The sequence below is a fragment of the Diceros bicornis genome, chromosome 1, assembly GCF_020826845.1.
Source record: "Diceros bicornis minor isolate mBicDic1 chromosome 1, mDicBic1.mat.cur, whole genome shotgun sequence".
NCBI lineage: Eukaryota > Metazoa > Chordata > Mammalia > Perissodactyla > Rhinocerotidae > Diceros > Diceros bicornis.
The window spans coordinates 44,499,175-44,524,552 of record NC_080740.1 but is presented as its reverse complement, the minus strand read 5'-3'; the positions used below and the strand labels follow the sequence as shown (position 1 = coordinate 44,524,552).

The 25,378-nt window shown below is 33.6% G+C and overlaps 1 protein-coding gene across 15 annotated transcripts in view; it reads right to left on the bottom strand.

Moving 5' to 3' along the window:
- Window positions 1–25,378, bottom strand: part of CSNK1G3 (casein kinase 1 gamma 3) — a 112,925-nt gene that overhangs the window by 8,400 nt on the left and 79,147 nt on the right. For 5 of the 15 annotated variants that reach the window (XM_058539477.1, XM_058539467.1, XM_058539439.1 and 2 more), the window contains 6 exons: window positions 20,708–20,793; window positions 20,502–20,586; window positions 18,116–18,264; window positions 16,722–16,817; window positions 12,928–13,023; window positions 3,460–3,591 (listed from right to left, as the gene is read on the bottom strand). In XM_058539477.1, coding sequence (XP_058395460.1) covers window positions 3,460–3,591; window positions 12,928–13,023; window positions 16,722–16,817; window positions 18,116–18,264; window positions 20,502–20,586; window positions 20,708–20,793 — 644 coding nt within the window. Of the gene's footprint in view, window positions 1–2,938; window positions 2,963–3,459; window positions 3,592–12,927; window positions 13,024–16,721; window positions 16,818–18,115; window positions 18,265–20,501; window positions 20,587–20,707; window positions 20,794–25,378 lie in introns of all 15 variants that reach the window. The other 10 variants (XM_058539503.1, XM_058539510.1, XM_058539485.1 and 7 more) reach the window with 10 other exon arrangements.

Sequence of the window (25,378 nt, the reverse complement as noted above, 5' to 3'; positions counted from 1 at the left end):
TAGAATAAAAAGTAGAAAAAGAAATCGTGTTCACATTTCTTAATCATAGACTAAGAGGATATGAGGAATGCAATAATAAACTTGTAGGATTGTTAGAGTAACCCTGATCAAAGGCAAGACAAAATGTATGTTTAAAGAGAGTTTTTAACCAGTGAAGAGTTAGGGACATTCTGAGGATTTCTGTAATCCATCTGGAGTAAAGCTTTATTGAAATCATGGATTGTCACTCATTTTTTAAAAATAACTGCTTTATTAAGATATAATTCACATATCAAGAAATTCACCCCTTTAAAAAGTGTTCAATTCAGTGGTTTTTAGTATGTTCAAAGAGTTTTGCAGCCATCACCACTATCTAACGTCAAGCCATTTTCATCACCCCATAAAGAAACCACAGTACCTATTAGCAGTCACTCCCATCCTCCTCTTCCCTGCCCTAGGCAATCACTGTCTACTTTCTGTCTCTATATATTCGCCTATTCTGAACATTTCATATAAATGGAATCACATAATATACAGTCTTGTGTCTGGCTTGGTATACCTCACTTGGTATAATGTTTTCAATTTCATTTTTTTATATTGTCAACTAATAGTCCAATGTATGGATATACCACATTATTTAGTCAATTATTTAGTAATAATTTATTTTTTTGGTAAGGAAGATTTGCCCTGAGCTAACATCTGTTGCCAATCTTCCTCTATTTCTTTTTTTTTTTGCTTGAGGAAGATTAGCCCTGAGCTAACATCTGTGCCAATCTTCCTCTACTTTGTATGTGGGATGCCTCCACAGCATGGCTGATGAGTGGAGAAGGTCCACGTCTGGGACCCAAACCTATGAACCCAGACCACTGAAGCAGAGCACATGGAACTTGAACCACTCGGACGTGGGGTCGGCCCCAGTAATAATTATTGAGGCATACTGTTTTAGGCACTGGGGATTCAAAGATGAAAAAGGCCTTATTTTCAAGAAATTCAAGAAGTGGGACATAGATAAAGAGAATAACATACCAATGGCAGACTTAAGGAACCAATGAATATAGGGCTCAGAATGGAAAATGGGAAAGACAGGCAGGGCCACACTATGAAAGGGATGAAGGGCCTTGCTGCCACGCCAGGCAATCTGCACCTGATGCTCTAGACAATGGAGAACCTTTCCTTCAGGAAAAGCCTTCCTACCACTTCCTTTTTTCTCATCTTCCAACACCTAGAGAAAGAAACCCAGACCCATCAAGATACACACCCATGCCCATCTCAACTAAATAAATTACTATGCCATTCTTCAAAAACACCTCCATAAAGCATTCTCTGATCATCCTATCAGTAAGTAAGCTTCTTCTTTACAAGCTCTCACAGCCCTTTTCATACCTTTATATCTTTAAAAAGCCTTTACAGCTTTCATAGTATTTATCATATACTGATATATGCTAATATAATTGCAATCTTCCCTACTGGTGTGTAATCTACTCAAGGGCAAGAACAGTATCAGATAGTTCTGAAATGCAAGCAGTAAAATCATTGAATGAATACATGGAAAAATGTAATAGAATTGGTTGAAAGCAGGTCTCTAGGAAGATGTGAACCAAGAACAACGAGTTGCAGCAAAGGGTGTGGGTATAGAGTAAAAATGAGGGACACTGATGGAAGAAGCACAAGCCTGGGAACAACAAAGAGGAGGAAGGTCACTGGCAGCTGGAAGTGGGGGAAAAACGGGGGCAATAACAGCTACTGAGTACCCGGCATGTGCCAGATAAAATACCAGTGCTTTATCACATTTAATTTTCTCAACAACCTATGAAGTAGGTATCATTAGCCTCGTTTTACGGAAAAAGCAACAAGCTTGAAGAAGGTAACAAGTAAGGGGAAGAGGGAGGATTTTATAACCTATGTTTAACTGCAACAGACATGTGCATTCTAATCCGCCACAATGCCACCCTACTTTTATAACTGTGCTTAGTTACAACTGCACAAATAAGCATTAACTGTTGTTTTTATTTTTGACGTAAAAATGCACAAGTATGTAGGTGACTAATTACATCCTGAAATCCACTAAATTAAATCATACTGTCAATAAATTCCATAGCCAAAACTGATTAAAATTGATACTTGATCATTGCTCTTTAAAAGGAAATATCCACAAAAGTTTTCTCATCTTGCAGCCAGCAAGTGAGCATTATTTTGGAAATTATGTTCCTTTGGGATACGAGTAGGATGCTCAAAGTTTACTAATCTAAGCAACTTTCTTTATTCACTCCAAGGCTGACTCAGAATTCGTCTCGACACTGAGAGAAGCATTTTAAACACGGCATTACAACTAAAGGCAAATGTCAGAAAACAGTTTAAATTCAACATTATTTCAACTAATAAGAATATTATTTGTCATAATATTTGTAATTAGCAGGAAGTATGTAGATGATGATTTTTTCTAACACTCTCACTATAGTTTACCGTGAAATTTACCAATTATATACCATGTGTATTCAATGGCAACATAATTAGTAAATGAAATACTGTTTTAGTGATACTATTGAGGTGGGGGTGGGGCGTCTGCTATGTGTATTTAACAATTACAAATAGGAAAAAAGGAAACTTAACTCAAAAACCTGTCTTTCTATTTAAAATAAAATAGCAAATAAAGCCTCTGTGTTACAAAACAAATGCACAAGCACAAGCAGGGTTGGTGTATCATCATCTACTCAATAAAATAGTGCCCCCAAATCTATGTCACTTGAAGCAAAAAAGTTGCAGCAGGCAAAAGAGCTCCTCAAACAATTATTTCTTGCTTTTCAGAGCTAATGTAAATGACATCAAATACTTTTGAACAACTTTTACCAATTATGATTTCTATTTTGAAAGGTTTGTTTTAAAAAACACAAAATAGCGCTAAATCTTTGAAATTACAGACAACGGAGCTATTTCTGCCTGCCTACACTTGAGAACTCACCACATGTTCAACACTTTCTGGCAGCTACACACAAAAAAAAATACAAGGAGAAAGAAAGAGAGAGAGAGAGAGATCATCAGAAACAGCCCACATTGAAATTATCACATTGTTTTTCATGCTTAATTTTTTTCCAAGCAGAGTTATTATAATTTACATTCACAAAAAAATTTAAAACTAATATTAATGCATGCAGCATACTATAAAATTAATAATTATTTATTCTTATGCTTACAGAAAATAAAGAGCATCTATGGTATAGCAATAACTTTCATATATCAACATTCCTAAAAATAAAATGCTAAAAATATGCTATTAATTCTAAATAAGAGTTTGAGGAGAGTTTTTAAATAATTATTTTTGTATTATTAAAATATTTACTGGAATAGCACTATTTTAAACTTAGTGATTAAAATAATTAAACATACCACTTTTTGCATGCACTTATTTCTTGAAAAAAATTTCCTGAAATAATTGTACATGACTATAAATCTTAAACATGCAGTTTAAGAACAAAAACTTACTAAAACAAGCAAAGCGAATACATACTTGGTTTCATCCATCACTTCTACTTCTGTAGGGGCTGTGATGGGCGCGTTTGAACGTCCTGCAGTAGGGTCATCTGTGTTTAACTCTCCATTCGTAGAACTTACAACCTGAAAAAGAAAATTATATATACACAAAATAATAGGTTATACAGTGATAAACATAATTAAGGTTAAAGTATTTAAATTAGAAAGTTAATACGAGGAAAATAAAACAATTAGTATGTAGTTGTACATAATTGAATATACTAATAGGTCTAGTATTTTATTAAAGATCAATGCTATCCAATATTTGTTTTTCAACTTATTTCTTTTTCATCTTGAAATTTCTGTCTTCTGTCTCCTTCCCTCTGGTTTTCAAGGTTAACTCCTACACTTATGTCTCAATCAGTACCCTCTTGTGTGCCCATTTCCTTTGGTACATCGTGAATTACTTTCCTTGCAAACTTCAACATTGCTCCTTACAACGGATCCTTCATTTCAAACTGTAATCACGCCCAGGTCTCCCTCTCATATCGCCCATTCATTTACCTAGTTATTCAAGCCCCAAATCCAGAGTCACTATGATTCCTCTCTTTGACTTAAACTCCACATCTAATCCATCAGCAGATCCTGTTAAATCCTCCCCCAAAACACATCCCAAACCTAATCAGTTCTCTCCATTCTGTTACTACTAGGACTTCAGTCCAAGCCATCATTATCTCTCGGGTAAATACGAGCAAAAACCTATTAACTGGTCTTCTGATTTTACTTGTAGCCCCCCCCCTTTAACATATTGGCCATACAACAACCAGGGTGCTCCTTTTAAGATGTAAACTAAATCATGTATAATTCTCTGTTTAAAACTTTTCAAGTGTCAACTTCCCATTTAATTTAGGATAAAGATCCATACTGTTTACCCCAATTTACGAAGCCCCACAAGATCTGAATCCTGCCTACCTTTCTGATCTCATACCCCCTTCCCCTTTGCTCTCTAACTTCCATTCAATATGTCAAGCTTACTCCCACCTGAAGGCCTTGGCATTACCTATTTCACTGCCTAGAACTCTCTTCCTGCTTATTGGCTGTCTTCCTACCTTTCAGATTCTGAGAGAATGTCTCTAAAACAGGCCTTTTCCATCATATAATCTAAAACTTCCACACAGAGTCATGTTATATTCTATTTTTAACTTTTTGTACAGCACTTATCCATGTTATGTTTTTCTGATTGACTGATTGATGTGTTTCTTGACACATCCCCATCCCTGCCTGCATTAAAATTAAGCTCTGTGACAGCAAGAACCTTGTGTTGTCCCCTACTGTATCTCCCCACTATACCTGGCACAGAATAGGCACTCAACAAATATTCATTGAAATAAATAAATGCATGCATGAATGAAATCCTAAAACAAGATAAAAACCATAACAAAACTCCCAAATTCTATTGGTCCTGCAAAGTCACTTTACTGTCCTATTTATTCTTGCTTTCCCCTAATGTATTTTTTTTAACTTACCACTTGCATTTTTATAAAGTTTTCCATTCATTTATTCCTTAACTCCTTGCAATCTGTACTCTGTCCCCACATCAGAACTCTAATAAGAGTTCTTTTGAAGGTTACCAACAATTCCTAGAAAATATATGCAAGTGGTCTTTGCTTAGTCCTCATTTTCCTGTACATTTTTTTATCACTTGGCACCAGCTGATGACTTTGCAGTAAGATGAGTCTAGATTCAAAACCTAGCTCTACCACTTACTAGCTATGTGATCCTGGGAAACATACCTTATCTTGCTTAAACCTCACTGTTCTCAACTATGAAATGGGAAACAGTAGTATCTATCTAACAAGGTTGATAGGAGAATGAAATGAAATCAACATACAAAGCACCATGACTGGCATATAGTGAGAACTCAATAAATGGTGGCCATCATTACTACTGTCAGTTTCACCTACAATAATGGCTTCAACTATCACCTCTATGTAGAGGAGTCCCTGAGCCTAACCACTCGCCCACATATTCGTTTAGCTAGACCAAGTTTGGCATCTCAAACTCAGTATTTCCAAAACCAAATCTATCACACTTTCTCTTAAATTTGTTACTCTTCCTATGGTTCCAATTTCTACTAAAGCCCTAGCATCTTCCCAGATCTCCAGGCTCAAAATCTAAGAATCATCTTTGATGCTTCTCCTACCTGATCGCTTTACAAGAAAAACAAATGTTAACATATCAAAGGCCTAGCCACCACAGATGGACTACTAGACTTAAGAGTACCATTTAGAGAGCCCCATATTTCTAAAAATTAATTCAAAAGTTCTTACTGAGAGGCTACAACAGTCCAGGCAGTGTCCTAGGAACTTGGAATACCACAAACAAGACAAACATCCCTGCCCTCATGGACCTGATATTCTAGTGTGGAGAAAGAGGCCCCTCTCCCCCCTACTTCAAGGAAAGTAACTAGAAATCAACTAATATATCTGGATTAATTCAGGAATTATGAAAGTTCAGTTTCTCATATCCTATGTGGAACAAGTACTTAGAAATGAACATTGCATTTGTGCCTACAGCTGAAAACACAAAAAACTGCCTTGATCATCTTTAGAAAGAACCCATGGAGAGGAACACTCCTATGTCTAACTGTGCCTCTCTGCTTCTGGGGCACCTGCTTCCTCCCTTCTGTCATTCTATCAAGCTCTGTGCCAATTTTTTCTCTTTATTTCTTTCTGAAAACACTTAAAAATAATTATTTGTTCTAACTATCAAACATAATTTGGTTCTTTAATATTCTTAATCTTTAAAATGTCAGAGCCCCTACACTGAACTGGAAAGGAGCTAGAAAGCAGAATTCCTTACACTTTTTACCTTACACTTTTGTATTCTCTACTACCTGTAACCAGCAGAGTGTCTTGCATGCAGCACATCATCAAAACAGTTCACTGAACAATTTCCATTGCTCTTCCCTCAATGTAACATTCAACAGGTTCTTTTTCCTCCTTTTTGTTCAATGGCCTCAGATAGTTGGAGGGACTCCACCTTGAACTATAGGCAGCTCCTCGAATGTGCCTTCCCTTACTTTAAGCTGCACACGTGAAAATTTAAAACCCAGCTATTCTAAATTTCCAGCAAGTACATATGCACTGTAATTATACAATCTGATTTACTTCAGTTCACACAAACTCATACCTGACTTTAGTAAACTTTATTTTAGTGAAATGTTTCAAGTCCCATTCTACCTGATTGACCAGAACCAGACCAGAAGGAAGTAACAACTACCTTTACGTAATTTTTTAATGTAATTTTTCCTGGGCTTCCTAGATCTCTAACCCTCTGAATAAACCCCAATTTCCCAGGGTCAGAATAGAATCAGTGCGATAACACGGTTCTCCTGCAAAGTTGGCCTACTTAACACTGGTGACTTGAGAGTGAATCATGGCATCAAAATTGTTTTCACTTAATAAAACTAGTAGTCTTTTTGCAAAGGGATTTTACAAAGAAGAAACAAAGGCATAATATTATAAATAATGTGTCATTATATTCCTAGAAACCTAAATCAATCAATAAAATATATACAAAATTATTTTTATAAGCCAAATTCCAAAGAGTGATTCTACTTAGGTGACATTTCTAGAATTATAACTCACACTGGTACATAACAGTCTCTGAAATATAAATGTTTATCAGCCTGATTTCCTTAGTGAAAGTATATGTAAAAATGTCAGATGCTTTGAGGTTTAACATTTCAAAAATAATTCAGGTGTTTTATAGTTTTTTGTTCTTATTGTTCCTAAAGAAGTTTTCTCTGATATTCCCACTTTGATAAGAAACTTAGTGCAGTTCTTATTTTAAGAGGCAAAAAAAAAGGCAACCAGACTGCAGTTTTACTGTTAGTATATCAGAGTTTAAGGGGGTGGAGGAGGGCAGACTGCAGCTAAGCGTGGGAGATAAATGATGGTTCACTTAATGGCTGCCCACCCAATCTAATTCCCAAAGAAGTCATTCTCATAGACTTTTCAGTACAATCAAAGACAACACATGGTATCTTTGCAGTCAATGATTTTAAAAGGCCAACTAATATACTTTCCAAATACAATGAATTCATACAAATTAATTTTACTACTATCTTCCTAATTTCTATTTGAGTTCTTGTAAACATATTATCAAGTGCTTGGTAGAGGCTCAATATGTTAATTAACCAGATCTCCATCTAATCAATAAACATATTAGAAATACTAAGACATATATTTTACTTATGCACTCAGCTTTTTCTAAAAGTCAACTATAAGAAAGCACACTAATAAATGAGATATAGTTAAAAGAGTAATTCCCAAAGAGGTTATTGGACCTGTGCTAGAGTTCACGGGTACTATATGAAACCAACTTTCTTACATATTCTAGCTAGACTTATAACTGTGATATTCCAACTGATGACCTGAAGGCATAGTGACATTCTCATTGATTTTCAACAAAGATGAACCAAAAGGGATTTTCAATCTAACTTTCACTTACAGAAGTATTAAGCAGAGCACTATATTCTTTGAGTATTCCAGTCTTTTGAGATGTTATTGTAAAATGTTACTGTAAAATAATATATCAAAATAAATTCATGATGATCTGCCCCAATGACAACTAGACAATGAATTTCCTAAACTAAACTAAAGGAGATGAGCTGGAAATTATTTATGTAATAAATACATGTAACTACTCTCCTTCTACAGCCTCTCTTTTGCAGATTTCAGTACCCCAGAAAACTATAAATAGAAAGATATAATTGTACTAATCACTTAGTTTTTTTCCTTGTTAGTACCTCTGTATTTTCAAAGATTTGATGGAGAAAACTGAAACTGGTTATTTGAAATGTTTTAGAAAGCTCAGTATTGACATTTAATGTAAAGGAGAACTGACTGAGATATGGCATCTGTTACTCCTCTGACTCTGAACCATATATGTTTTCTTACCAGTTCAAAATACATTCATCTAACTCTTTTTCTGTTATCATCACCTGTACTTGCATTTCTAAAGTTATACTGACTAAAATACCAGACTGCTTATTACAACAATTAACATTATTCTTTCATTTTCATCAACAGTGCCTGGCTGCACAACACCTCTGCACCATTCGTGATTCTGCCCTTTTTGCCCCAGGTGTTCAGTCACATTATTCCTTAAATGCAAACCAAAGGCTGTACAACTAGAGATTTCCAAACAATCAGGAGGTATACCATACCGTGTAAAACAGTTTTTCAGTAGTGTTCTTAATATTTGTCTTCTCCCCTCTGCTTGCAATTACCTCTCAGCTTTATGGGATCAGGTTTTCAGTTAGCATTGAACTCAAAGAAGTGGTGCTACAGTGAAAGGCACGGCTACAATGGAATTAGAGATTAGCACTATCTGCTGCTAGAGGTACATTTTAAAACGTAATTTTGGAGATCCAGATTTGCCAGGTAGAAATATATCAAAAAGGGATAATTGAACTCTTCCTTTCCCCTCAGCCCCCATACCCAACTAAAGTCTACCTTCTAATTATCTTTCAAGTCCTTTTTATTTCTCTTCATCTCCACTACCCATCATTTCTCCTCAGCTAGAGAATTTTGATAGCTGTGTCCCTGCCTTAGACTTGTCTCCCTTCAACCTTGTCTCCAGCAAAAGTAATCTTTAGAAAACACTAATCTAATCAAGTTAGTTCTCTATCTAATTCTCCATGGCTACCCAATATCCTCAGAATAAAGTTCAAATTTAATAACAAGACCTGTTAGGTCCTTCATGATTTGCCTCCTGCCTACCTCTCAGTTTCATTTCTCAGCACATACCAGCTTGACTGAATTTTATTCAGTTCCTCACTATGTCTCCCTCTCTTCCACAACCTTACACATATTATATTCTTGCCTGATACACTCTTCTCTTGAGCCCTTCTACCTTCTTCAAGTGCTAATTCCTACTGATGCTTTACTTTGAAAACATGTGAAAAAGTAAAACATAAACAGATATCACTTTTTCCAGGAAATCTTAACCCACTAAATCCAGGTGAGGTGCTTCTCCTATACATTCTCATAGCACACTGTACTTTCTCCACTTACCACTCTGCTTGTTCATTAGCCTTCCCCCTTGACTGAAAGCTCCATGGGGACAGGCACCATATCTCTGTTATTAGGTATTTGAATATCATTCTTAGTCTCTTGAGCAGGAAAAGTTTATCAAATGTATAGCTGTATCTCTCTGGTCAATGAATTAACATGATTTCACTAAAGAGCTAGAATAAAATTAGATAAATTCCACTGATAATGCTTTCTTTTGGCTGCACCTTTTTACTTGACTTCCCAGAGATGGATAAAAACACTAGTCAAGTTTCTTAATTTGCAAAAGCAATAGATTATTCTACTATTTAGTACTTCCTAAGCCCCAGCTTCTATGCCAAATACTTTTTTAAAAAATTAAATTCTCACAATAAAACCATGAGGTAAAAGTATTATGAATATCTCCATTTCACTAATAAGTAATCTAAGGCACAGAATTTGAACTCAAATTTGACTCCAGAGCTTATGCTCTTAACCACAATGAAATCAACCTGGTAACCTATATGTCTGATCTGTAATATATACACTAATTCCAGAAAGACAAGGAGTTCAAATTTAGACTCCACTATTTGGTTCCTATAAAAGCACATCTGAAATAATGAATATCTGAGGATCTTTCTGTAAGTCAAAATGGCAAGAGGTTTCACCTTGCATGCCAACTAGAACCAGCCTGGAATGCTTTGTGATTCCACACTGACAGCAACTCTCAGCAATGGAAAAGAGTGCAGTGGCAGATGAGGGATGAATGCCATAGGCCCAAAGTGGATTGTTTTAAGTAACTGCTAACTCTGCTTCCGAATATGCTAAATCTGTGTCACATTTTATTACTAGATAGCTATCTATTTATTATAGAAATATCTTTCCTGAGAAACTATTTGATGATATGCCCTTAGTATTTGTTGAGGATAATTTTTTTTTTTTTTTTTTTTTTTTTTTTTTTTTTTTTTTGTGAGGAGATCAGCCCTGAGCTAACATCCGCCAATCCTCCTCTTTTTTTGCTGAGGAAGACGGCCCTGGGCTAACATCGGTGCCTATCTTCCTCCACTTTATATGGGACGCCGCCACAGCATGGCTTACCAAGCAGTACTTCGGTGCGCGCCCGGGATCCGAACCAGCGAACCCCGGGCCGCCGCAGCGGAGCGCGCGCACTTAACCGCTTGCGCCACCGGGCCGGCCCCGAGGATAATTTTTTAATTGCCATCTCCTGCAAAGCCAATGCTTGAAACTTTGTCTAGTAGGTGGTTTAACCACCACCACACAAAGAACCTCAAGGAAAATTCTTCTCATACTTTTGTATTAGTAAAAAGGTTTTTTCTCTTTATCTATACCCTTTATAAGATGATGAGAAGGATGGAATACATTATTTTCCTTTCTTCCTTTGTTCAGAATCACATATAGTATTTAATTATAGTAATTATATTATCTTAGATTTTAGGCACTTTCTGTCTTCTTATTACTAGTTTTAAATTACAATTTTATTAGTCCAATTATACAATTTGATTAGTCATACTACAACTTTTCAAATTTTGAAAGTGGATAGAATATAAATTATAAATGATTTCAATATTTTACGGTGGGGCAAGATTCAGGCATGATTTTTACTTAGGCTGCTAGTAAGTTTTCATGACAGTCAAATTTGTTTAATATCCATCATATCAGGTTAAATTAATGTTGTAAAATATATGCAGGAAGTCAATAAAATTAGTGTAAAATTTTTTGTTTTACCTATGTATTACTAGAATTCTCCTAAGTAAAATTGATCACTTATTGAATACCAGAATGAAGTCAGATGTAGTCTCTATAGGCAGAAAAGTTTTAAAGAGATGATGAGAAATGAGCAGAGTTGAAATATCTCTGAAAAAACAGAACATACTGGAGTGACGAGCCAATAATAAAACTCATTCACCCTTTGATAGTCCAAAGCGATCCCATGAGTCACCTTTAGGAATCCCATAGAGTAAGAAGATGCTAAGAAAATAAACTTGTGGTAATGGTACAGAAGTGGTAGGAAAGCTTTCTGATAGTGTCTTAATTGTTGCAGATTTCCCTGAACACTGAGCAAGACACTTGCAATAAAAACATACAACACTTAGAAACATGTAAATGTATACAGATATATACACAATCTAGTCTGTGGTATGCAAATTAAATATAATTTGCTCAATTAACTTTTCCAATTATATGAATTGAGGTCACAAAATATTTTACAATTCAGGCACCCTTGCCTCTGAGTCCCTCATTCTAGACTTTTATGGAACTATTCAAATACTTCCATTACACACGACTGAAAGTTCCATAGACTACAAAGTTCTATAAAAATATTTGGTTACATAATTTAAATTCTCTCTAAAACATGAGAACTTATAAGATTTAATCAAGAATTGATTTTAGAATTTAAATCAAGAAAGAATAAAATCCAGAGCATAGATTCAGTAGGTTAAACATATACATATATATATTTATATACACACACTAAGAAAAATGCAAATTTCACAAAACATAATGGAAAATTGTTCAAGTGAAAATACGTGGTGGAAAAAAATCAAATTTTTTTAAACAGATTCTAAATTGAAATGGATTGAGATAATATTTATCCTTTCCATTACTTTAAACCAGTATTTAGATTACCTTAAACTGATATATTAAAAGAAATAAGACTCAGTAATCTCTTCCTATTTCTACAATACACATAAAAGATTAAAATTTAGGGGGCATGGAAGGGCAGAATATAGTAACTATAGTAACTATCTCAAGTGTATAGAAAAGGGAAAAAAAAAGGAACACATTAAAAAAACAAGGGACTGCTTTAAATTTTTGTAAATATCCAGAAAATTGTGGGAAATATTTAATAAATACTTGTCTTTGAAATTATTTTCTACATCTGATATTTTCTACAAGTACAAACAAAATATACCATTATAAAAATTAGGGTCATGTTTATTTGACCAATTAATCTGAAAGCACATTCTGAGTACTAAGGATGAAAAAAAGTTAGATACCTACCTAACTGACTTAACTTTGAAGGAGGCAAAATCAATGAAAGGGAAAAGATATAAAAATGTTCTGTTACTTAAAACATTAAAAAAGATTGAGCTTATTACTGGAAAATTAAGTTTAACACATATTTCAAATAACACAGTTTGTTTCTCTAACCTTTTGTATGACTGACTTAAATATCGTTGCATATACTTGCAAAAATTAACAAAGGCAAAATCTTAGTATCCCTGGTGGTCTTTCTAGACCATGTTAATTTTGTTTTTTGGTTAAATACAAAGGAATAGTATTATGGAGGGTTCAGCAACAAGTTTTTCATTAGGATATGAAATCATGCCATGAGTTCCAAAAAAGGGTTAGTTGTAAAATTTGGGAAATAATCACTCATGCAAAAATCAGAAAATACCTGTACCGAGCCACCATGTCTGTCTGCTGCAAGGTGAGCTCTCAAATGGTGGGGATTTGCCTGCTGGGAGTCCCAAGCTGCCCTGTGGTCTGCCGACTGCCATTTATTTAATGCATGTGGCATGCATGGAAGAAGAAAAACCCAATATGTTAAACATCTCATCCTTATAATATAGAAAACAAACGTATAAAAGGAAATTTAAAGTACCCTGACTATTCTGAATCACAGATGCAGTTATCTTCGCACACTGAATGTGGAGAGATTTTAGTTAAACTGCTACAATTATGGAATGATCAATCATAAAAATAAAATAGAACCACAGAATTTTAGAAGTGAAAGGATTTTAGATATCATAGACTCCACCCTCTAACTTTAAAAGTGAAGTTAACAAAGACCTAGGGAGGTAAAAATGACGTGCCTAAGAAAGCACTCCAAATAAATCATGAAAGTACTCAAAAGTCATCCACTATATTTTCTTACAGTAGAGGTCCCCATTGGTTTTCTGATGAGGAACTACTTCTAGCCAGGTAAAAAAGACAGTCCTTAAATAGCTGTCCTTAGGATCCTAGAAAACTTTTCTCTCTTGCTTAGTACACTGTTTCTGATTGTGAGGATAATATGAGAAAACAGAAAAGTTCTTTGAAAAGTGAGAAATGTTTATAAAATACTATGAGGCTATGACAAAAAAATTTTTTTAAGTGACAATCCTACATATATGAATTGCTTTGCTTCTTTGATCTCTTTTTATCTGGTTCAAATTAAAGAACCCATTTCCATGAAACAGGCTGATAATTCCTTATGTTTTTAGATGACTTGGCAAATTTGCACGGAAATATCCACAAACTAATAATCTACTAGCAGAATTAGAAGTAGTTGCTGAATAGGGGTCAATTTCTATGTTTCAGGAAAATGTGGAGAGCACTAATAAAAAGAAGGGGAAGGAATACAATATTTAAGTTTCTCTTACATGTTTGGTTCTACATTAGCTGTTCTATATGTGTTATCTCATTTTGAGATAGATAGTATCATCCTCAATTTACTAATGAAGACATCAAGATGTTAAATACTTCCCTAAGGTCAGGGAAGTATCAAGGAGTACAGTAGGGATTCAAACTCAGAACCTACTGCTCTTCCAGTAATACCACATAGCTCCTTACCACAATTACAAATGTTCTAAAGCTTTCAGTGCTGTTTTTTTCTTTCTTTTTCAACCAAAATCAAGAAAATCTTGCCACGAATTGCCAAGTACATTGGGCTATAGGGAGGCTAAGTATATCAGTGGCCAGAACAACCTTTTGAGAGAAGAGAAGTCAAATTCAAGTAGACACAATGAATAAACGTTCTGGCACTAAGCTTCCTAAATTAAATTGTACAATGCAAAATCACATACTGTATGGCATGAAGTATGTCATCAAACAATTATGATTAGTTCTATTATTAGTCTTTTTCATTAAACCTTCCAAATTCATCACCCGGATTTACCAGATTTATAGCTTAAACTGAAATAAATTAGATGAGATCAAATCTAAAGAAGATGAAAGAATGAAAATGACGCTAAAATTGAGTCAAATATCTAAATGTTGCCTAGGACAATACGCAACATTTGGGGGTCATGGAGTTCTTTAAGAAGATAGTAAAAGTTATGCAACTTCTCCTCCGAACAAACATTTACATGCACCCAACACTTTCTAGAAAATTTCAGGATCCCCTAAACTTCAACTATTGACTCGAGGTTACAAATTGTTTATCTGGGGATATTACAAAGGTTTCAGTCATTTAAAGAATTAATTTTTTGGGGACAGCCTGGTGGCATAGTGGTTAAGTTCACACACTCTGCTTTGGTGGCCCGGGGTTAGCAAATTCGGATCACGGGCACGGACCTACACACCGCTCATCAAGCCATGCTGTGGCGGCATCCCACATAGAAAGCAGAGAAAGACTAGCACAGATGTTAGCTCAGGGACAATTGTCCTCAAGTGAAAAGGGGAAGATTGGCAACAGATGTTAGCTCAGAGCCAATCTTCCTCACCAAAAAAAAAAAAAAAAATTAACTTTTCTTCCTTTGGGATTGTGAACTATGGGTTTCCCACATAATTTAAACTGTTTACTGCTTCATAGATATTTCAGAAATTTTTTCTAGATATACAACTTTTCTATCATGACAGTCTGCATATCCACATTTCAAATTCAATATATAAGCTATCCTAAAGAATTTCCAGAAAAAAAAAATTGACTCCTTACATTTAGTGCAACAAGGACTACACAAATAAAATACAGTTCCCACCCTCAGTGAGCTCACAATCTAGCCAGCAAGACGCGTCTGAAATATGTAGAAAGTTAAACTCTAAAATAGTTAAATTATAATTTAATTCAATAATAAAAGAAGAGTTTCATTTATTACAATACCTAAGAGCTCAAGTGGAGATCTTCAGAGAACACGAATTATTGATCTTCTTCCAAGTACATTTGAAAAATTAACTCTGATTTATAAAACACAATCTCCAAGTCTTGACTTTTGGCCATTTCTTTCTATATACAGCATCTTATACGCGTATTAAGCTATCAATTAGCTGTCATCTATATTTGAAATAATTTATGTATAAGACCCTTTATTGTCCTCATTTTTCTAAGGCAAAATTCTAAAACTAATCTTTCTAAATTGGCTGTACTTTATAGCATAATATTGTCAAATGTCTCCTAAATGGAGCATTTTATTTTGCTCTGATTTTTTAATAAGTTGTGTTCTTTCCTTTGATTTTCCATCTCTTGTTTAACCCTCACTTGAACTCTAATGAGATAAAAGACATTAAAAGAAAAAAGGATAACACACTATCTTTCTCCAAAAAGGGTTATAACCGAAAATCCTGAAGACATTGTTTAAAAACTCAGGGGGACGGCAAAATTTTTTACTTCAAAGATAGCTTCAATAAAGCTTCTTGTTACAAAAAAGAGAAAAGGGAAAACACTGCTTAAAATTGCAACAGCTTTCAATCACCTTACCCAGGAAAGAGAAACACTTAACCCTTGACAGATCTTCCACGGCTTGTCTTGACTCTACTCTCCGAACTGCTTGCTATTCTTCAAACAAATCTACATTTTTAAACTTCTGCTTCATATTTTGTACGGTTCATTCTCCCCAAAATGCCCTTATACTTTCATCTGCCTTTAAAAATTCCATTCATTCTTCAGGCTCATCTCAAAAGCCACCTTCTCCATAAAATCTTTATAGATCCCGCATATTCCAATGATCCTCCATGGCCCTTTAATATCATACATTTCATGCAATAGAGCTTACCCTGCTTTGTAATGTAGTTACCTGTGAATGTATTATAATAAGCATGATTAACAGTAACAACAGCCACAAGAGCTAAGATTTATTGAAAGTTTAACTATATGCTAGGAATTAACAGGCATTATTTCTATTATATCTATAGATGAGAGAACTGAGGCTTTGAGAGATTGAGTAATTTGCCCAGAGTCAAGCCATATCCAGGTATGTCTGATTCTAGAGACTGAGGGAGCTCTTAGCCACTCATTACAAAATCATGTCTTATAGGTTATATTGTTTATATCTGTTTTATCTATTGAATAAAAACATATGTATTTCAATCCTTCAATATGTATATACATGTGTATGCATACACTCACACACACGTACACATACATATATTCACATACGCACCCACATAAAAAGCTGTCGTCTGGGCAAGGTAAAATACCAAACATATTTATAAACTGTCAGAAAGTAACACAGAGGCATATTAAGACATTTCATATCTAAAAGGGCAGCAAACCTGGTTTTTGGACTGTGGCATCTTATCTCTGTGTGGATGTGCTTCTCTGTTTGATGATAGAGCAGGATCTTGCTGAATTGCACCCACTGGAGTAGGCTACAATACAATAACAATTAGCATCAATACATTCTATTTCAGGAGTCTTGTTTGAAATCACATAGTTTCTTAAAAGAATCAGGGAAAAAAATAAAAGACACACAAATAAAGGCCTTAAGAAAAGATATCATTCTCAAAATATGTTGTCAAAGTTAACAAGTTAAAGCAAAGAGAATATAACTACTTTTTAACGTGTTTTCAACATATTTAAATATTTTATCAAGTAGTTATTTGTATATTAACAAAAGATCTTCTAATGCTGTCATTACTTTTAGGTTACTTTTTCACATCAAAAAAATGAAAGTTTTTTTGTTTATGTTTGTTTAAATATGTTTATGTCTCTCATTTCAAAGCTAATGCATAAACAGAATAAATTATTTTAAGAAAATTAAGGGAATAATTTTTTAATTAAGCTAATGAAACTGTTCACTGTGTGACTCAGAAGATGCTTATAAAACTTTTTAACTTTCAAATATAATTCAAAACTTAATAATCAAAGTTAATTCAGATTTGCATCATAGATACCATATATATTCAAATCACTTCAGATTTAAGAAAAATATAGATTAAACACTTATGTAAGTCTATTGTTCAAAAACACTTGAATCTGAGAGTTCAGTAGTTCCAAATATGGATAAAAATTCGCTGAGTAAGCCATAATTGAAAGCAATTTTGTAAGAAAGTCTTACTTATTAAAAAAAGGACTAAAAAGAATAATTATTTGATTTTTTTAGAAGTCACCTCTTCAAACAAATAATTTAATGATGTGTCCCTTTAAGTGTTGAGCACCAATCTTACAGTCATAATCAAGACAATTTTTTTAATTATAAAAACTTAGGTACAGTTTTAAAAATCTAAACGTGCTCCAATTTATAAGTATCAATCTACTCCAAGAGATAAACTAAAGTTGCTAGAATAATTAAAACTTATATTTTTAAATTACAAACATTTTGAAAGATCACTGAAGTAAACCAAAAAACAAAGCTAGTTGATTTTTTAAAGCAATCCTTAGAATATTATACAAAAAAAGTATATTTGACATTAAGAACTAAATTAGGAATGAAGAGTTCAAAATAATTCATCACTCTAAAAAGCAGGGAATTCAAATGTGGGGTTTTTATAAAATTCAAAGAATAATTTTAGTATGGTGTTACCTGAAATATCCATAAAAAGGAAATAAAATGAAGTCTTTTTAAAAAATTATTTGTTCTCAATTCTTTTCAATTGAAGGATCTCTACTATGAAAAAGAAGATAAGTACTATAAATAATATTTTATTATATAGCATAGTCTACTCACCAACTGTTTACCAATCCAGTCATATTCATAATCAAACAAATATCCTTTTCGATCAAACAAGTCAGTAAAAAGCTTTCTTAGGTAGTCATAGTCCGGTTTTTCAAAAAAATCTAGTCTTCTTACATAGCGAAGATATGTTGCCATTTCTTCTAGAAAGGAAGCAAAAATTCTTCTGATTATACTTTTCTATATCCTGATTAATAAAATTATTTAAATATCTAAAAGCACACATTATAAAAACATGAAATGTAACAAAATTCTAACACAATTTAAAACTTTATGAATTTAATTTCAATGAAATAAAAAAGAAAAAAAGAAGGGAGGAAAGGAAACAGGGACAAAAGAGAAATGAGAGGTTTAATTTAAAAAAAATTATTTTGGATTCATTTCATTAGGAAAGGCTAAAATTTTTATTTTGTAATATTACTTTTAATAGAAATCTTGGATAGTATCAGAGGTTGACTTAACTTAATAATGCATAATTATTTAATGACAAAGCACCATACTCAGCTGATAAATTTTAAAAATTATTTAAAATATTGGTGGGAATCGATTTTTATATGAAAGCTTTTGCACTAGCTTGCTGGATTCCCTCTAGAATCAGTGACATACACTCACTGACCAACAGAGGATTCAAATTTCTAACCTTGGCTATGAATGGGATTCTAACCAATTGACCTAGCAAAATAAAGCTAAAACAGATCTCAGAAATATAACACACACAGGCGTACAGGTTAAATCTTCTTTTAATGTCTGGGTTATATATATATATATTTTTGTGTGTGTGTGTGAGGAAGATCAGCCCTGAGCTAACATCCATGCCAATCCTCCTCTTTTTGCTGAGGAAGACTGGCCCTGAGCTAACATCTATTGCCAATCCTCCTCCGTTTTTTCCCTTTTTCTCCCCAAAGCCCCAGTAGATAGTTGCATGTCATAGTTGCACGTCCTTCTAGTTGCTGTATGTGGGACGCCGCCTCAGCACGGCTGGACAAGCGGTACATTGGTGCGCGCCCGGGATCCAAACCCGGGCCGCCAGTAGCAGAGCGTGTGCACTTAACCGCTACGCCACGGGGCCGGCCCCTGGGTTATATATTTAACAATTATTTGGTAATATATAAATCTCTACATGCCATTATAATTCTCAGATGTATTAGAGATATATATATTTTCAAAAGGTCATACTTTCCAGAAGGAAAAGAAGGAAAAAGCCATAAAAATCAACAGGCAAAGTAGTGAGCAATTGGTAAAGCAGTGTTTCACCATCAGACCACAGAAAATCACTATACTAAGAGAAAGTAAGTAACACCTAGCTGCTTTTCTGATCCACTTCATTCCCGGCAGCCAGAAAGAACAAGATCACACAGCTCAATGGGTAATGAAAGTGGCACCCAGTGACCTTCCTCACACGGTGACTCTCTCACTATTCCATTTTCTAGCTAATCATCTAGTTAATTTACTTTGGCACCCCCATTTTTGCTGCAGAAATTTGTATGGGCTTCTTAATAACATGCAGCTGATTTGCCTACACTTAAGCTGCTAGTACTATCAACCAATATATTTTTTCAGTCTTCCAGGTCTAGATGTTATAGCAAGAAAGAAAAATATATAATTAAAGTTTGCAGTCAATGAATAATACAGTAAACTTGAGAAAGGGCTACCTGAGATTATGTTGCTGATATTATTAAAATAATAATGCCAGAATTGTACAGGAGAACCTATAAATATGGAAGTGAGATATGAACTCAGTCTTCTATCTTCAAGTTTGGTTCTCTTTTTACTTATTATTATTGCACAAATCACAGCAGGTATTGTAATACATTAGCAATACATTATTTTCATTCCTTAATTGATTTAGGAATCTTAAGTAAATTTTTGTTGACTTAAATTGAGTTGCCAAAAATGTACATGAATAGCTAAACTATATTTTCATAAAGCTTCCCAATATAAAATTAGCCTAAAAGTAGTAAGGTTAGTAAGATTTTACTGCATTTTCAAAACTAGACTAAATCGTACATCACACACCTCCTTTGAGCTTGCTAATGAGACTCAAATGATTAACATTGTACACCAAAACTTTTTAGTTGGTATTTCTTAGCAAATATTTTAACTTATTAAAAGTATGTCACTGAAGAAAATATTACTTTAGCTGTTACTGGTCAGCACTATTAAAAGATGGAATTTTCTTCTATTAATACCATCTTACAAAAAGCAAATACACAAATCGCCCCTGTAGTCTATGCATCAAATACTGACATATTTTAAATCATGTTTTGAGCTCATTTTTTTTAAGGCATGAAAAAAAGTATTTATAAACTTAAGCAATGAAAATTAGCAGTTCTGGTTTTCTATGTATAAGCACCTGTATCAATGTGGCATTATTCATTACCTGGAAAATTTTCACATAACACTTCTATTGGTGTGGCTCGTTTTGTATCTCCAATTTTCTGATACCTCTCTTTTAATGTGTCAGCCTAAAACAGAAAGAAAAAAAGATTGAGAAGGCAGTAATTTTAAAATTAAATACTTAGAAAAGAGGATCTTAACATATTAATAATTTATGAACTTCAATAAGTAAACGCACAAAAAAATTACCTTTAAACCTTGCCAAGGAAGACTGCCTCTCAGAAAATACATGAACATATGACCTAAAGCTTCTAAGTCATCTCTTCTACTTTGTTCTGAAATACAAGAGAAACATAAATTCCACCTTACTCTCTGAGTTAAGGATGCAAGAATGGAGAATTAATTCTTTTGTTACGTATAAGTTAATTCCCAAAAGTTCAGTATATAAATACAAAATACAGATCTAGGGTTTATAAGCGACAAAATCATGTCTAGTCAAATAACGTTTTTACATTAAAGTTATCGTGCATCTTTAAAATACGCCACTGATTTTTTTAGATGCAATTGGGGATTTATTTCTCTCCTTAGATATCTATTCATAGAAATATAAGGCAAGCACAAAAGGGTTCCACAGTCACATAGTCACTGTGTACTAAAGCTCCATATTAAAGATTCAGAATGTAACATATTAAGGGTTCTGAAAAACCCTAGAGTTAAAAATGTTTAACTTCATTTAACCCTGCATTTCCTAAATTTATATGAACACAAAATTTCCATCCTTCATACTCTCCATTAATATTAAACACAATTAGTATTTTGTGTAACACATTTTAAAAAACACTTGTGTTTGACACATCCCAACATTAATAACCCCTCTGCCACCACCACCAACATGCTGCTACAACAGATTGCGACATTTTCAAGTTGCTGCTGCTGTTTTAGTAACAAAATATTTTACAGCACATAGCTGAGCTACAGTTACAGACTAAGACTCAGGGAAGTACTTATAAATATTTGTTGAGTGATCTTGTTTTTCAATTTTCTGTCACTGAAGTTAAATACTCACGATTTCTTAATATTTTAAAATAATACAAAAGCACTAGCAATAAAAGGAAAAAACAGTGCTTTAGTAAGAGGATGCTCATGTACAAGATGTTTTATCCAAATAAATAATCATCATACTATCTAAGCAGTACTAAATGCTTTCAAAAAAGCAAACTTTTCAAAGCATGGATCTGAACTAGGGTGCAAGGATCAGAGAAGGTTTTAATTTTTACTACGTAATCTCATAACATTCTATAATTGTCTTCTGTAACTTTCTACAGTTTAAATATATATATTTGTGTTATTATTTAATCAATATCTATCTTCCCACAGCAAGTCACAGGAGGCAGAAGTCTCTTTGGCTCATTATCTCAAGACCTAGTATAATGACTGCAACAGAGCAGGCACTCAGCACATACTATCTAAATACATAAATGAATATTTGAAAATAAATGTCCCTTCTCTACAAGCATAGGAAAATATCTAGAAGAATATGCATCAAATCTTTAGTAAAATACTCAAAAATTGTGATATAATGGGAAATTTTTCTTTTCTTTCTTATATTTTGTATTATAATAATGTAAGCATACATTATTAAAAATAGCAAACTTTTAAAATAAGTAAAATAGACTTAAAGTTCTTTTTAAGCCATTAATGCAAGTGGGAACGTGAGTACCACGAAAAAAATCAGTAATGCCTTTTATAACTAAAATTTCACTTTATTAGATCCTAGGAGTCTTTAGAACGAAAAGTCATGCAAAGAAAAAAAATTATTTCTGAAGTCCTGCTGAGAATCAGAATCACCTCTAAACGTTTAAAAACCTCAAATGAGCAGGTCTAATGCTGGAGATTGATTCCTTGGGTATGACGTGGCGTGGGAGAATGCGAATTTTAAAAAGTTTAGGAGATGATTCTGAAGTACAGTCAGATTTGATAGGCACTAAAAAAGAAACTTCTTTCACTGAAGTATAATTTGTATATAATAAAATACATTCATTATAAGGGTACAGTTTGATAAGTTTTGACAACACACATACCTAAGTACCACTGCGGTCAAGAAATATTTCAAACACTCCAAAAGGTTCCCTTATGCCCCTTACCTGTTATTCTTCCCCTCTCTTGGCCTCAAACAACCACTTAGCTGCTTTCTGTCACTCTATATTAAATTTGATTTTTTATAAAGTTTCACATGAATGGGATCATACAGTATGGACCCTGTGTTTGGATTCTTTCACTCAGCATGATATTTTCAAGATTCGTCTATATTGTTGCGTGTTTTGGTAGTTCATTACTTTTTATTGCTGAGTAGTATACCACAATATATTTATCCATTCATTTATTGATGGACATTTGAGTAACTTCTAGTTTTGGGCTACTGGGAATAAAGCTGTTACGCACATTCTTGTACAAGTCTTTGTGTGAACACATGTTTTCATTTCTCTTGGGTAAATATCTAGGAGTATAACTACTGTGTCATATGTAAAGTGTAGGTTTAACTTTATAAGAAACTTCTACAGTGTTTTCCAAAGGAGTTGTGCCATTTTATATTTCCACCAGCAATGTATGAGAGTTCCAGCTGCTCAAGAGCCTGTCCAACATTTAGTCTAGTCAGTCTTTTAAATTTTAGCCATGCTAGTGACCATGAAGTGTTAGCTAACTGTGATTTAATTTGAATTTTACTGGTAACTAATGTTTTTGAACATCATTTCATGTGTTGTCATTCATACATCTTTTTGTGAAATATCCATTAAAATATTTTACCTATTTTTTAAATTATACTCTTTGTCTTATTATAAAGTTGTAAGAGTTGTTTGTATATTCTGGATACAAGTCATTCTCAGATATAATTTTTGCAAATACTTTCTCCCACACCGTAGTTTGCTTTTTTTGTTTTCTTAACAGTATCTTTCAAAGTACAGAAGTTTACATTTTGATGAAGCCCAATTTATCAGGGTTTTTTTTTTTCTTTTATTGTTTATGCTTTTTTATGTCCTATGCAGAAAATCTTTGACTACTTTAAGGTCACAAAGATTTTCTCCTATTTTTTTCTTCTAGAAATTCTATAGTTTTGGTTCTTACATTTAAATCAATGATTCATTTCACATGATTTTTATTTCGTTTTGCTTTTGGTGTGGGGTAAAGGTTTAGATTCACTTTTTTCACTATTGATATCTAGCTATTCTCACACAGTTTCTTGACAAGACCTCCTTTCCCCCTTAAATTACTTTTGTACCATTCTCAAAAACCATTGAGTATCTATGTAGAGGTCTATTTCAGAGCTCTGTATTTTGACCCATTTATCTATGTCTATGCCACTACTACCCAAAATAAGTAGAAGAAAGGAGAAAACAAAGATAAATGAAGAAACCAATGATGAGAAAATGGACAACCAATAGAGAACACCATCAAAATCAAAAGTCGGTTTTTTTGAAAAGTTCAATAAAATTAACTCTCACTAGGCTAAAAGGAAGAAAACACAAATTACTAATATCAAGGGCAACAAGGGGGCATTAGGACAGATCCTACAGACAGTAAAAGGATAATAAAGGAATATTATGAACTAACATTATGCCAATAAATTCAACAACTTAGATGAAATGGATAAACACCTTGAAAGCTACAAATCACCAAAATTGCCTGAAGAAGAAAATGTGAATAGCTCTATAACAATTAAAAAAATTTAATTTATAATTTACAATCTTGCCAAAACATAACACAAGCCCAGATGGCGTCACTGGTGAATTCTATTAAACAGTTAAGGAACAATACTAATTCTACACAAACTCTTTCAGGAAGCAGGGGAGAAGGGAACTCTTCCCAATGCATTTCATTATCCTGTTACCAAAACCAGACAAAGGTTTGGTTTTATATTACAAGCAAAAGAAACATCCCTCATCAACACAGATGCAAAATCCTTAAAAAGGTAAGATACCATGACTAAGCAGGGTTCATCCTACAAATTTAAGGTGGTTTTAACTTTCAAAAATCAATCAATGTAATTCACCATATTAATAGAATAAAAGATATAAATCATATGATTATCTTAACAGGTATAGAAAAAGCACTTGACAAAACATGCATTTATGATAAAAAATCTCTTCAAACAAGGATAGAAGGAAATTTCTTGATTCTGACAAAGGACTTCTATAAAAAACTTGCCACTGACGTAACTCTTCCACGTGGAAAGGTAGCCCTAAGATCAAGAACAAAACAAGGATGTTCACTCTCACATTTTCTATTCAGTGTTGTGCTGGAAGTTCTTCTCAGTACAAAAAAAGCAAGGAAAAAAAGGATTCAGCTTGGAAATGAATACGCGAATCTAATTTTCTCTGTACACAATATGACTGTATATGTAAAAAATCTGAAGTAATCTACAAAAAAACATCTATTAGAACTAATAAGTGAGTTTTAGCAAAGTTCTAGGATAAAAGGTCAATATATAAAAATCAACTGTACTTCTCTACTAGTAACAAACAATTGGAAAATGAATTTAAAAAGCAATACCATTTACAACAGCATTGAAAAAACATCAAATATGTAGGAATAAATTTATTCAATACATATGCAAGACCTGTCTATTACAGCATATAGTTTAAAAGACTAAATGATGTACACTGAGCCCTACAGTACAGACTTTTATTAAGGAGAGGAACTCAGCATAAAAGGCAATTCTCCTTTGAATTCCATCCAAGGGGGGCTTTAGTTACCAGAGTGCCAACAAGCCATGATCACAAGGTGATCTTGCTATATGGTTCTCTCAGAGAACAGCTTTAGTCTCATAACCTACAAGGTATTTAAAAATTCAAGCCATAAATATAAGCTAATAAAATAAACCTACTACTGAAACTCAGTCTGAAATGCTCCTTACCCTCGTAA